Source organism: Thalassophryne amazonica, chromosome 8 (assembly GCF_902500255.1).
Source record: "Thalassophryne amazonica chromosome 8, fThaAma1.1, whole genome shotgun sequence".
NCBI classification, from domain to species: domain Eukaryota; kingdom Metazoa; phylum Chordata; class Actinopteri; order Batrachoidiformes; family Batrachoididae; genus Thalassophryne; species Thalassophryne amazonica.
The window spans coordinates 41,488,489-41,503,128 of record NC_047110.1 but is presented as its reverse complement, the minus strand read 5'-3'; the positions used below and the strand labels follow the sequence as shown (position 1 = coordinate 41,503,128).

Below are 14,640 nucleotides of genomic sequence, written 5' to 3'. Positions count from 1 at the left end.
TGGATGGATAAATCTGTGACGAACAACATATTGGATGTTAACTGATGCAATTTGATAAACAGAAAATATCAGTTGGACACAGATGCAGACTGGAACAGTGTAATTTTGCAGGACATCCTCGGCTTGTGGTGTGCAGCATATGCACTTTTATATTGCAAAAATAGCCTAGATGGACAAATAACATGATGGACAACATATTAGATGTTATTTAATGCAGTTTGGACAACAGAAAATGTTAAATGGACATGGATTGCTGACCCACAACATTGCAAAGAGAATAAAAATGAGACCATTTGATTTTTTTCTTCTTCTTTTTTAATCTGCTAGCTCTGTCATTGAAAATTTTTGTGTATTGTTGTAGCGTACTTATTATTCGAGTTTATTTTGTTTTGTGCATTAATTCCTGGGAAAGCCCTTTTATTAATAGTTATTAACGAATGTGTGTTTTTTTTTTTTCGGTATATAAGTCCCATTGGAGTATAAGGTGCAGGACCTTCCAACCTTCCATCCTTTCTGCAAAATCTACCACTATCTGTCCTTCCACATTCTTTTCCTCGATATCATATCTACCCATTACGTCCCCCTCAACTGCTCCCTTCACTGAGATGCCCATTGCTCATTCACCACACTGTCATGCTTGGGTGCACTCTCCTTCAGCTCATCTAACTCACTCCAGAATTCTTCTTTCTCCTTCATCTTTCAACCTACCAGTGGGGAATATGCAGTGATGATGTTCATCATCACCTCTTCAAGTTACAACTTCACACTTATCACCCTGTCAGACCTAACTTTCCAACACACTATAAATATGTTTTTCCTTTAGTATGACCCAACACCATTTCTCCTCCCATCCACACCATGATACAACAGTTTAAACCCACCTCTGATGCTTCTGTCATTACTTCCGTTCCGCCATATCAGCCAACTCTCTCCCTTTACTAGTCATACTGCCACCATTCAAAGGTCCGACTCTCACTTTGACACTTCTTACTTCCTTTCTTCTACCACTGCCTCTGGACATTTGTGTTTGATTGACATGTTGTATGATATTTACTTTGGAAGTGCAACTTATCCTAAACCGGACGGTACATTTCAATGAAATTTCACACAAAAGTAGCATGCCATGTGAAGATGTACATGAAGGAAAATGATTCGGATCCATTGTCATCAAGGGGAAATAATTGGACTTTTGTTGTTTTGTTCTTTAATGCATCATATTTGTCAATGACATGTAAACACATCTGTTGGCCTCTTCAGTATAGTTGGATAATTCTGGTATTTCATGACAAACCCTTTACTGTCACAGGTACACGGTTTAATGCATCTGAGCAAATAGTATGACAGAATGGAGTGTAGTATTTTGTGAGCTTTTTCAGAGATCACTCGTTGACTGTCCTGTCTTTTTAACCCTCTGTTTGTTGTCTTTTTTCGTTTTGTGTCCTGAAGGTAAGAGAGAGTGACCCCAGTGACCCAAACAAGGACATGGTGGTCCAGCTGATAGATGATTTCAAGATCTCTGGTGTCAATGGCATACGTATCCTTCTCAGGTCTGAGTTAGAGCCAGCACGAGTGTGACAGAACCATGATAATGTTGGCTCTTGACTCCTCATCCCAGATGTGTGTATGGTGTTTGAGGTGCTGGGTCACCACCTGTTGAAGTGGATCATCAAATCCAACTACCAAGGCTTGCCACTGCCATGTGTCAAAAGCATAATCAGACAGGTAATAATGCAGAAACAAGCACAGTGCACAAGCTAAATGAGTGCTGATTCTCTTACTGAGGAGTGAAAATGTAAATGGGCCAAAGTTTATTGAAATTAATATGTTTGGGTAAAACACACAAAGAAAATTCATTACATCTGTTATGTCTCAAGTTAGCAACATTTACAATATAAAGACAGTGACATGACTTCTAATGGTGTCGTATTGTTAATATTTAATGTGCCTAATTATGAAAAAACTACTTAAGAAATTTCGCTTTTTCAACTCTGGTATTATTGTTTCTTTTAGCCTGCCTCCAGCAAGTTATAAGAAATCAACTTAATCACTTTTTTCCCCACAATTGAGTTATCAGAGACTGTGTTGTCCTGTAGCTAGCATTACATATACAGATAAAAATTTTTTTAATGTATTAATTTCTTGAAAATGAGGTTTCTCACGTTCCTTAATCCACTATCTTGGATAGTTAACAGAATTAATAGTTAAAAGAATGGAAATTTAATAAATCTATTAAAAGTCTCACGTTTGTTTTTGTTGTTTTTATTAAATGGTATTTGGATATTTAAAATTTTCTTTAAGTTCAGATGTGGAAAAATAATGTAAAACATGTTTTTATAAAAGTTTTGGTTTTCTCTGTCACATAAGTTTAAAATGAGCCATTTCTGGCATCAGTGTTGCTTGGAGCATAATAGTTTTGTAGCATTGACCTGGAATTATATAGCTGTTTTACATGAAACCGGGGCCACACTAAACTGTGAATGGTTGCCATAACTGAACTTTGCGAAATATGACCTCATTAGTATAACAAACGATTTTAAGTTCAAGACCATCCGTGCCCATTCTGCATCTAATGTGGAGTTGCAGGAGGGAAGGGCACCCGGCATAAAACGTGTCAGTTTAACATGCAAACCCATGTCAGATCTGCTGTGGCGACCCCCAGCAAACAAGGAGAAGCCGTGAGAAGTATATATAAGACATATATTTGAGAAGTACTGATTTAGAGACATGACTCTGTGGGAAAGGTGTGGTCATACAAAACGACAGAGATGAAAATGGAAATATGAATCTCATCCGAGTGAGATCATTCCAGGGATTAAAGTTCTCCATCACTGCAACAGATTTCCATCAATTGGGCTGCCAAAATGCAGTGTTCATGCTGATGGCATCCTGATGCAAATTCAAGGCGGACTCAAGGTATAAATTGTATTGTTTTTACAAAATTTACAAAACGTTTTTACGGTTGCAAACAGTATTTCTTGTGGGAAATAAATTTTGAACATGTTCAAAATTTCTTGGTAAATGTATTTTCCCACAAACTGTTGCAAATCTTTGTGAAACGATTTCAGGCATTTGTAAATCGTTGTAACACGTGTCACTAAAGTTCTTTTTGGTTCCAACAAAGTAGGCAAATCCAAAATTCACACTTGGCGCTTGGTGAGATACTAGCCTTAGTGTCACTGTGTTTCTCAGGTGTTTTTCTTGTGAGGAGTTGTTTAGTCCAGTCAGGAGCCTCCTACTTGTAAAATGCTACTTTGAGATGAGTAGAAATTACAAGAAACTGTTCTCCACTTCAAACTAAAATCTTTGAGACAGAAACAAAGGAGAGAAACAGTGGAACAAAAACAACAGCAACCTCTCTGTCCTGGAGGAAGACAAGCATCAGACGAGTGCTTAATTTGGCTGTGAGGCAAAGCGTAGGAAGGAAAGAGAATGAGACAGAAGAACTGATCACAGAAAAGGCTGTATCTGTGTTTGTGTGTATGCATGCCTGAACATGTGTTTCTGTGCACAGTCCTTGCAACAGTCATTTTCAATCAATCAATCAATCAATCAATCAATCAATCAATTTTTTTTTATATAGCGCCAAATCACAACAAACAGTTGCCCCAAGGCGCCTTATACTGCAAGGCAAGGCCATACAATAATTATGTAAAACCCCAACGGTCAAAACGACCCCCTGTGAGCAAGCACTTGGCTACAGTGGGAAGGAAAAACTCCCTTTTAACAGGAAGAAACCTCCAGCAGAACCAGGCTCAGGGAGGGGCAGTCTTCTGCTGGGACTGGTTGGGGCTGAGGGAGAGAACCAGGAAAAAGACATGCTGTGGAGGGGAGCAGAGATCGATCACTAATGATTAAATGCAGAGTGGTGCATACAGAGCAAAAGAGAAAGAAACAGTGCATCGTGGGAACCCCCCAGCAGTCTACGTCTATAGCAGCATAACTAAGGGATGGTTCAGGGTCACCTGATCCAGCCCTAACTATAAGCTTTAGCAAAAAGGAAAGTTTTAAGCCTAATCTTAAAAGTAGAGAGGGTGTCTGTCTCCCTGATCTGAATTGGGAGCTGGTTCCACAGGAGAGGAGCCTGAAAGCTGAAGGCTCTGCCTCCCATTCTACTCTTACAAACCCTAGGAACTACAAGTAAGCCTGCAGTCTGAGAGCGAAGCGCTCTATTGGGGTGATATGGTACTACGAGGTCCCTAAGATAAGATGGGACCTGATTATTCAAAACCTTATAAGTAAGAAGAAGAATTTTAAATTCTATTCTAGAGTTAACAGGAAGCCAATGAAGAGAGGCCAATATGGGTGAGATATGCTCTCTCCTTCTAGTCCCCGTTAGTACTCTAGCTGCAGCATTTTGAATTAACTGAAGGCTTTTTAGGGAACTTTTAGGACAACCTGATAATAATGAATTACAATAGTCCAGCCTAGAGGAAATAAATGCATGAATTAGTTTTTCAGCATCACTCTGAGACAAGACCTTTCTAATTTTAGAGATATTGCGTAAATGCAAAAAAGCAGTCCTACATATTTGTTTAATATGCGCTTTGAATGACATATCCTGATCAAAAATGACTCCAAGATTTCTCACAGTATTACTAGAGGTCAGGGTAATGCCATCCAGAGTAAGGATCTGATTAGACACCATGTTTCTAAGATTTGTGGGGCCAAATACAATAACTTCAGTTTTATCTGAGTTTAAAAGCAGGAAATTAGAGGTCATCCATGTCTTTATGTCTGTAAGACAATCCTGCAGTTTAGCTAATTGGTGTGTGTCCTCTGGCTTCATGGATAGATAAAGCTGGGTATCATCTGCGTAACAATGAAAATTTAAACAATACCGTCTAATAATACTGCCTAAGGGAAGCATGTATAAAGTGAATAAAATTGGTCCTAGCACAGAACCTTGTGGAACTCCATAATTAACTTTAGTCTGTGAAGAAGATTCCCCATTTACATGAACAAATTGTAATCTATTAGACAAATATGATTCAAACCACCGCAGCGCAGTGCCTTTAATACCTATGGCATGCTCTAATCTCTGTAATAAAATTTTATGGTCAACAGTATCAAAAGCAGCACTGAGGTCTAACAGAACAAGCACAGAGATGAGTCCACTGTCCGAGGCCATAAGAAGATCATTTGTAACCTTCACTAATGCTGTTTCTGTACTATGATGAATTCTAAAACCTGACTGAAACTCTTGAAATAGACCATTCCTCTGCAGATGATCAGTTAGCTGTTTTACAACTACCCTTTCAAGAATTTTTGAGAGAAAAGGAAGGTTGGAGATTGGCCTATAATTAGCTAAGATAGCTGGGTCAAGTGATGGCTTTTTAAGTAATGGTTTAATTACTGCCACCTTAAAAGCCTGTGATACATAGCCAACTAACAAAGATAGATTGATCATATTTAAGATCGAAGCATTAAATAATGGTAGGGCTTCCTTGAGCAGCCTGGTAGGAATGGGGTCTAATAAACATGTTGATGGTTTGGATGAAGTAACTAATGAAAATAACTCAGACAGAACAATCGGAGAGAAAGAGTCTAACCAAATACCGGCATCACTGAAAGCAGCCAAAGATAACGATACATCTTTGGGATGGTTATGAGTAATTTTTTCTCTAATAGTTAAAATTTTGTTAGCAAAGAAAGTCATGAAGTCATTACTAGTTAAAGTTAATGGAATACTCAGCTCAATAGAGCTCTGACTCTTTGTCAGCCTGGCTACAGTGCTGAAAAGAAACCTGGGGTTGTTCTTATTTTCTTCAATTAGTGATGAGTAGAAAGATGTCCTAGCTTTACGGAGGGCTTTTTTATAGAGCAACAGACTCTTTTTCCAGGCTAAGTGAAGATCTTCTAAATTAGTGAGACGCCATTTCCTCTCCAACTTACGGGTTATCTGCTTTAAGCTACGAGTTTGTGAGTTATACCATGGAGTCAGGCACTTCTGATTTAAAGCCCTCTTTTTCAGAGGAGCTACAGCATCCAAAGTTGTCTTCAATGAGGATGTAAAACTATTGACGAGATACTCTATCTCACTTACAGAGTTTAGGTAGCTACTCTGCACTGTGTTGTTATATGGCATTAGAGAACATAAAGAAGGAATCATATCCTTAAACCTAGTTACAGCGCTTTCTGAAAGACTTCTAGTGTAATGAAACTTATTCCCCACTGCTGGGTAGTCCATCAGAGTAAATGTAAATGTTATTAAGAAATGATCAGACAGAAGGGAGTTTTCAGGGAATACTGTTAAGTCTTCTATTTCCATACCATAAGTCAGAACAAGATCTAAGATATGATTAAAGTGGTGGGTGGACTCATTTACATTTTGAGCAAAGCCAATAGAGTCTAATAATAGATTAAATGCAGTGTTGAGGCTGTCATTCTCAGCTTGTGTGTGGATGTTAAAATCGCCCACTATAATTATCTTATCTGAGCTAAGCACTAAGTCAGACAAAAGGTCTGAAAATTCACAGAGAAACTCACAGTAACGACCAGGTGGACGATAGATAATAACAAATAAAACTGGTTTTTGGGACTTCCAATTTGGATGGACAAGACTAAGAGTCAAGCTTTCAAATGAATTAAAGCTCTGTCTGGGTTTTTGATTAATTAATAAGCTGGAATGGAAGATTGCTGCTAATCCTCCGCCCCGGCCCGTGCTACGAGCATTCTGACAGTTAGTGTGACTCGGGGGTGTTGACTCATTTAAACTAACATATTCATCCTGCTGTAACCAGGTTTCTGTAAGGCAGAATAAATCAATATGTTGATCAATTATTATATCATTTACCAACAGGGACTTAGAAGAGAGAGACCTAATGTTTAATAGACCACATTTAACTGTTTTAGTCTGTGGTGCAGTTGAAGGTGCTATATTATTTTTTCTTTTTGAATTTTTATGCTTAAATAGATTTTTGCTGGTTGTTGGTGGTCTGGGAGCAGGCACCGTCTCTACGGGGATGGGGTAATGAGGGGCTGGCAGGGGGAGAGAAGCTGCAGAGAGGTGTGTAAGACTACAACTCTGCTTCCTGGTCCCAACCCTGGATAGTCACGGTTTGGAGGATTTAAGAAAATTGGCCAGATTTCTAGAAATGAGAGCTGCTCCATCCAAAGTGGGATGGATGCCGTCTCTCCTAACAAGACCAGGTTTTCCCCAGAAGCTTTGCCAATTATCTATGAAGCCCACCTCATTTTTTGGACACCACTCAGACAGCCAGCAATTCAAGGAGAACATGCGGCTAAATATGTCACTCCGATTGGGGAGGGGCCCAGAGAAAACTACAGAGTCCGACATTGTTTTTGCAAAGTTACACACCGATTCAATGTTAATTTTAGTGACCTCCGATTGGCGTAACCCGGTGTCATTACTGCCGACGTGAATTACAATCTTACCAAATTTACGCTTAGCCTTAGCCAGCAGTTTCAAATTTCCTTCAATGTCACCTGCTCTGGCCCCCGGAAGACAATTGACTATGGTTGCTGGTGTCGCTAACTTCACATTTCTCAAAACAGAGTCGCCAATAACCAGAGTTTGATCCTCGGCGGGTGTGTCGCCGAGTGGGGAAAAACGGTTAGAAATGTGAATGGGTTGGCGGTGTACACGGGGCTTCTGTTTAGAACTACGCTTCCTCCTCACAGTCACCCAGTCGGCCTGCTTTCCCGGCTGCTCGGGATCTGCCAGAGGGGAACTAACGGCGGCTAAGCTACCTTGGTCCGCACCGACTACAGGGGCCTGGCTAGCTGTAGAATTTTCCACGGTGCGGAGCCGAGTCTCCAATTCGCCCAGCCTGGCCTCCAAAGCTACGAATAAGCTACACTTATTACAAGTACCATTACTGCTAAAGGAGGCCGAGGAATAACTAAACATTTCACACCCAGAGCAGAAAAGTGCGGGAGAGACAGGAGAAGCCGCCATGCTAAATCGGCTAAGAGCTAGTAGCTGCGCTAAGCTAGCGGATTCCTAAAAACACGCAAAGTGAATAATGTGTAAATAATTTAGAGGTGATTCAGCAGAAGGAGTGCTTTAGTTAAGGCACGTGAAGATTACACTGTGAAACAAATCGTAATCTAGATAACTAGATCAATCTAACTGCGCAGATTAAACAGCTAACAGATACAGCAAAACACCGCTGTGCTCCGGAACAGGAAGTGATACAATACCGCAGTGAGAGCCAACCACCATTTTAAGTACAGAGTTTAATATATGTTCAGAAATAAATGCAAATGAACCAAATTTGTGGGATGAAATTCAGGAGTGAACAACAACAACACAGTACTTTAGTGTGCTGAAATAAAAATACAAATATAAAAGCACTTTTACAGTGATGCCTTATATTCACCCATTCACTGATGTCAGGGTGCTGGCACGCAACAAGCTCAACTGCACACCAGCAATAATTTGAGGAATAATTTGAGACACGGGCCTTAGTCATTTTTCAGCCTGATAATAATTTGAACTGAGGATCATCTGGTCACAAGCCCACCACTTTAACTACTTGACTATCATATCTCCACAAGTTCACACACTTAAGTAAAGCACAATATTTTGTGCATATTCTTAGGGCCCGGTCACACCTTGATGATTTAACCAGCGTATGCTGACAGCCCCGTTTCCACTGACTGATCTGGGTCTGTACTGCACGGTATGGTACGTGTTGGAACGGTTAAGTCTGGCTTGGTTTGCGTTTCTACTTCCAGCAGAACCCTTTTATTTGGCAGGCGGAACACGTAAATGTTGACATGCACGTCATCGAGCATGTGTACAGTGTCGCACAACCTTTCCCCTCCACATGGCGGCCAAACAGAGTAATTTAACTTTTTTTTATTTAATTTTATTTTTGCCTTGGTGGATCATGCTTGGTGGATTTATTTTCATCGCATGCAGAATGCTGAAGTATTGACTGATGCCTGTGGTAAACGCTGATGTGAATGAATGAGGTGCTGTGACTCTTTCAACTTTTAAAATAAGCTCATTTTCTTGTGGCACAAAGCACTGGCGTCCTCTCATTCAAGCTGAGAAACAAAACAGAGGAACTTATTTTACGTTTTTTCAGCCACAACAAGGAATTAAAGTATTTTCACAGATCGTTTTCCAAAATCAGAACGCTTTATGTGGATAAATTTTCATCAGGCTGTGATGATGAATCTGACTGAAACAAACAGCTAAGATTAAAACTTTATATTTTACTCTGTGTGTGAATGGTTTAAATATTTGAAACAGTCTGAACTGTTGAGGTGACTGCAGCTTTGAGCCAATCAATGGACAGCGTCAATGGACATATTTCGACTTATGAGTAATCTACAAGAAACGTATGTCATCACATAACTTACCTACAACTTATGTCCTGCGTATGCGGGATGTATCAACCATACACTGGCATACATCGAAAATATTGTGCATGTCCAAAATTTTTAGATGTACTTGCCGTATTTATGTCGTATATCAGTGTGCTTCAACTTGCTCTTAACTTATGCAAAACGTGCCCATAACTTATTAGATGTATGCCTGCGTATGCATATGCTGACTAAATCATCAAGGTGTAGCAGGAAAATGGACATTTTGCATTTAACATTCAGAAATGCATTTTTTTCTGTTTTGGTGCAGGCTAGGTTAAGAACAACAATAATCAGTATAAGATAAATTTCCACTTCAAAGAAAAGAAAAATCTGGCATCTTGTTTTCAGTGACATCATTGCTGCCTGCTGGCTGACAAATCCATGGGATATGTACAAATTTTGCAGTGCTTTTTGTATATTTTGTGACAAATCTTTCATGAGGATAACCTGGAAAGTGATGATTTACTGAAAATTTGTCAGTGACCCAGTAACTGGCATGTCTACAACATTTGATGTTTTTTTTTTTTTTCACTTTGTGAAAACATTTTGTTGCTGTCATTCTGTAACTTTAAGAATTTTTTTAATATTATGATTCTGCAAAATTGGTTCATTTGCTTTTATTTGTGAAGATATTTTAAATTCTTGAATGTGTTTGTAGGTCTTGCAAGGCCTGGACTACCTCCATGCAAAGTGTAAAATCATCCACACGGACATCAAGCCGGAGAACATCCTGATGTGTGTCGATGATGCTTTTGTCCGGCGCATGGCCATGGAGGCAACTGAATGGCAGAAAGCTGGAGCTCCTCCTCCCTCCGGATCAGCAGGTAAGACGCTCAGATAAGTTTATTCACAGGAGATATTCACAGCATGTAGCAGTCATAATAGTATGTGAAGCAACAAAGTCTCAGTTTTTATCAATATTGCCCCTGTCGAGGTGTCTATGGGCAGAACATTGAACTCCAAGCTGCTCAACTGAGGCTTGCCCAGGGACTCAATAAAACAAGGAATAAATTAAAAAATAAAATGTTCACAAAAACATCTTGTGAAGTAAGATTTCATTGTGACTGTGCAGCTAATGAAGGTGAGCAGTGGCCACAGTGCAACAAGATTACAACAGCAATGGTTTGTTTTGAAAAATAAGAATCATAATTGTTGCTCATTATCATTATTACTGTTAATATTATTTAACATAATATTTTACGGATCTATACGAGTGAAAGATTTCCTATTTTTCCCCCAGGACAGTTCCATATTTTTTGGGCCCCTTTTACTGCCCTGTCTTATTTATTTTTAAATGAATTCCGAGTTGTCTCATACACCGGTGCCCTTCCCTTACCAGTAGCGTGCCTAGATAGAGAGAGTGGCGTCAACTCAGAACATGGCGCCATTTTGGTTCCAACTGCACTGAACTACTGAATGACCCTTTAATGTTTTCAACATTTTTTTTATCATTTAACCATATACAGCAGTGGTCTCCAAACTATTCCAGAAAGGACCGAGAGGGTGCAGGTTTTCTTTGCAGCCACTGACTCCAGCAGGTGATTTCACTGATTAACATCACTTGGAGCAGGTGGGATGAGTTCATCAGTGAAATCACCTGCTGGAGTCAGTGGCTGCAAAGAAAACCTGCACCCTCTCGGTCCTTTCTGGAATAGTTTGGAGACCATTGACATACAGCAACGCAATCCATGTACAGGTGCTATCAAAATAAATATAAAAATAGTTAAGCTATCAAATTTACATAAATTTACAATTTATGATGATTTATTTAATTAATTAAAGCGTGATTTATGGAGCTGCATAGCTGTAATCCGTGTCATACAATCACGTGTGTGACAGTTTTAAAGTTCTACATCTCTGGATTATGCTTTGTTGTGGACTAATTGCACCCTCAACAAGCTTTTCTTTCTACAATCATCACCTCCAAATCAAAGGTAAGCTGTATAACTTCCTCTTTTACCGACTTCATGCTGTAAAGTTGCGGACTTTTCTGATCCATTTTTAATCAGTGCACACTGTAAAATGCGTAGATGTTCAGCAGAACATCTACGGGGAATCCTGAATCTGGACGTGCGCCTCATTAATGACCTGCCTGACGTGTGCGTCAGGCTGAGGCTCCGAGTCTGAGCACGATGTGAAAAAAATAAACGGTCAGACTTTTAATCACGGAAATGACTCCGGTCCCACATCCGAGGGGTTTAGTGGAAATACACTGCGATTGGACGGGACATTTTATCCGATGTGAGTGTTGTACAAAATCTGTTATATACGGTGTTTATTACATGGAAAACAATACAAAAACTTTGGGCCTTTTTTTTGTCTGGTAACTGCGACTATCTAGTTTATACGATGACGTTTTAGGTGAGTTTTACTGTACATGGAACTGAACAATAAATTTACCTCTCAAAGCTTTGATGATGAAGTCGCTTCCATCCCACACAGCTGACTTTCTTTTCTTCTTTTCGGATCTGAAAGGAATCTGTACATCTTGAAGCCCTTGCTGTGTCTATTTGTGCCTCCAGATGCACAATAACCTGGCATTTTCAGTGAATAAATGAATAAAATAGCTGGTATTTACGTGCATAGATTAACAGTGAACGATATTTTGAACCCAAGATGGCACCATGAATCACGTGACCGATTTTTTCGACTCGTCATGTCGCCACTCTCTCTATCTAGGCACACTACTTACCAGGACATACATATCCTGTTCAGGTGTGTGGTATTTTTTTTTTTTTAAAAGAGCACAAAAACCCAGCAGTCACACAAATTATGCCCTTCCCTTATGAGATTGTTCTATGTCACAATGTGAGAGAAGAGAAATTTAAAATCTTCTTGTGCAGAGTTAAGTGACTCTGGTGTCACAGTGACTAACTAGGTGGTGGTGTAATGGTTTGCACATTGGACTAGGATGCCAACGATCCGGGTTAATTTTGAAATTACAGCCAAGCTCCCAACTGCCACTTTGAACAGGTGTGCTGGGGAGGAGTGACAGACACGTGCCATGGGCCCTTTTGGAAGTAAGCTAAGTCCTTTCGTTGGCTACCCACGTTAAATAACAATCTTCTTCTTCAACTCCTCGGTTGAGGTAGCAACAGATGCATATGATGCAATTACTACATAGAGGTGTCAGTGCTGTATGATTCACCAAATTTTTGTAGTCTTTGTAATTCGAGCATGTGTGATGAACACATTTCAAATGAAACAATGAATAAGATTAATAGTATTATTTACATTATTATTTATATTCAGCAAGATTTAATGCAGAAGTGCTAGCTCAGTGTGTTTACAGTGAGTAGTTCGGCAAGACAAAAAATAGTTCAATGTGGGATTTTTGGTGAAACTGTGGTATCTCAGGGGAAATAGAGAACACAGAAATTACAGAGTATGTGTGCGTGTGTCTGTGAGTGTGATTTTTGCAAAGCATTTGATTTAGTTGATCGGACTGCTCTCTGAGACATCCTGAGAATTGTTGGGATCTCCAAGAAGTTACTGGACATCATAGCCAGCCTGCACACAGACACTATGAGTGCTGTGCGGAGTGGAGGCAGAGACCCAGAGTTTGTCCCAGTGAAAACTGGCATTCGTAAGAGGTGTGTTCTGGCTCCTACACTGACTGAGTGTCTGGTAGGGTTGTGTAGACCAGTGATTTAGGTGCTTTTGCTGGTGAAGAAAGGTTCACTGTGCTTGACTTCATGGACGATGCTGTGATCTTTGTGGAATCATTGGATAATCTGACTGCAGAAAAGCTGAGTGAGGAATCAGAGTGTATGTGTTTGCAATTGTCCTGGATCAAGATAAAGATTAAAGCTTTTAACGACATCCCAAATGCAGCCATCAGAAGTGTATCTGTATGTGGTGAAAGAGTTGAGAAATTCACTTATCTCAGCAGTGACATAAATTTTCTGGCTCCTCTACCTTTGAGATCATGGGAATAGCTGGGAATAGCTTATGAAGTCATGAGACCGCTGGACAGAGGCGTTTGGCATTGCTGATATCTTTGCGGGAGAACAAAAGTCCAAGTCTTTAGGGGCCTGGCACTACCCGTCTTCCTATATGGTTGTGAGACTTGGATACTAACTAAGGTGACGAGTAGATGACTGGAGGTCTTTGGTATTAGATCTATTCAGAGGATGGTTTGGTACCACTGGAGTGCCTTTGTATTAAATGAGTGATTCCATAGAGAGAGACTAAGATGAGGAGTATCACTTGCATTATGAAAGCGTATCAGCGTTGACATTTTGGCCATGTGGCGTGTTTCTTTGTGCATGATCCAGTGTCCAGGTGTCTGAGTGCTGAGGACCCCATTGGCTGGAGACAGCAAAGAGACACCCATGTTTCACCTGGCTGTGGCAGATAGATTGTTATTTAAGAGAATGCAAGGATGTACCCCTTGTCTGACTGAAAGACTGTAAGAGAATTTCACCATATAATTACTGCCAGTGTCCCAGTTCATGATCTAATGAGTGACCAGACTGTGTATTCTGTGTGTATTCCTCAAGAGTTGCTTTGATAAAACACAGATCACTTATTGCATGGACCACTTTTGAAACCTGTTACTGCAGAAATAGAATAGCTTCCAAATTATGCATCTGCAGGCGTACCATCTGGTGTTCAGACAGTTACACTTATTGCAAGAAATTTTAATTTGCACTCTTTAACCTTAAGCGAACCCCAACCCAACCTACATGAATTTAATTATAGCTCTAATTGCATATGTGATTTTTAGCATTCATTTCTCTCATCAGTTGGAAAATCATTCATGCATTTGACTTTCTTTTAACTTTTTTCTTTATTTTTTTATTTAAAAGAAAGCAGCACTGCATAATGTGCCATTCATTCAAAGCAGCATTTACTGTCATTAAGTATTGTAGGTATCCCAGCTGTTGATTGTGCAATTAAATTTCAGTTTGTGATTAAAAAAGAGTGACCTATGTGTCAGCTTTCATCAGAATTAGGTCATATTCATGTAAAAAAAATTAATAGTAATTTTTGAAATGCAAAACTCATCATTTTTGCTTTATGCCCTGTTTAATCGAGAAATACAGGAAAGAGATCCATGGAGTAAAACATAAAAAAGCCTTTTGTGCATGCACAGTTCCTTGGCTTTTTGTGCCTTGCAGAGATATTTCGGTCTTATTTCTCTTCATCTTGAGTTCCAAAGTTCTTCCCTTGAAGATCTTAAAAGAACAGACTTAACAAACTTGGCATGAACTCTGTCCTCTTGGTGAACCCCCCAAGAGCTGTCAATTGTTTGCATCAGCCAGCAGAGTCTTTTTAAGCCTCGGAGTAACCAGTTAT

General features: G+C 39.7%; 1 protein-coding gene across 5 annotated transcripts in view; it reads left to right on the top strand.

Annotated features, from left to right (window-relative positions):
• The window catches only part of srpk2 (SRSF protein kinase 2), a 261,158-nt gene that overhangs the window by 193,108 nt on the left and 53,410 nt on the right, over positions 1 to 14,640 (top strand). For all 5 annotated transcript variants that reach the window (XM_034176049.1, XM_034176048.1, XM_034176050.1 and 2 more), the window contains 3 exons: positions 1,447 to 1,534; positions 1,616 to 1,722; positions 9,998 to 10,163. In XM_034176049.1, the coding sequence (XP_034031940.1) occupies positions 1,447 to 1,534; positions 1,616 to 1,722; positions 9,998 to 10,163 (361 nt within the window). The remainder of the gene's footprint in view (positions 1 to 1,446; positions 1,535 to 1,615; positions 1,723 to 9,997; positions 10,164 to 14,640) is intronic.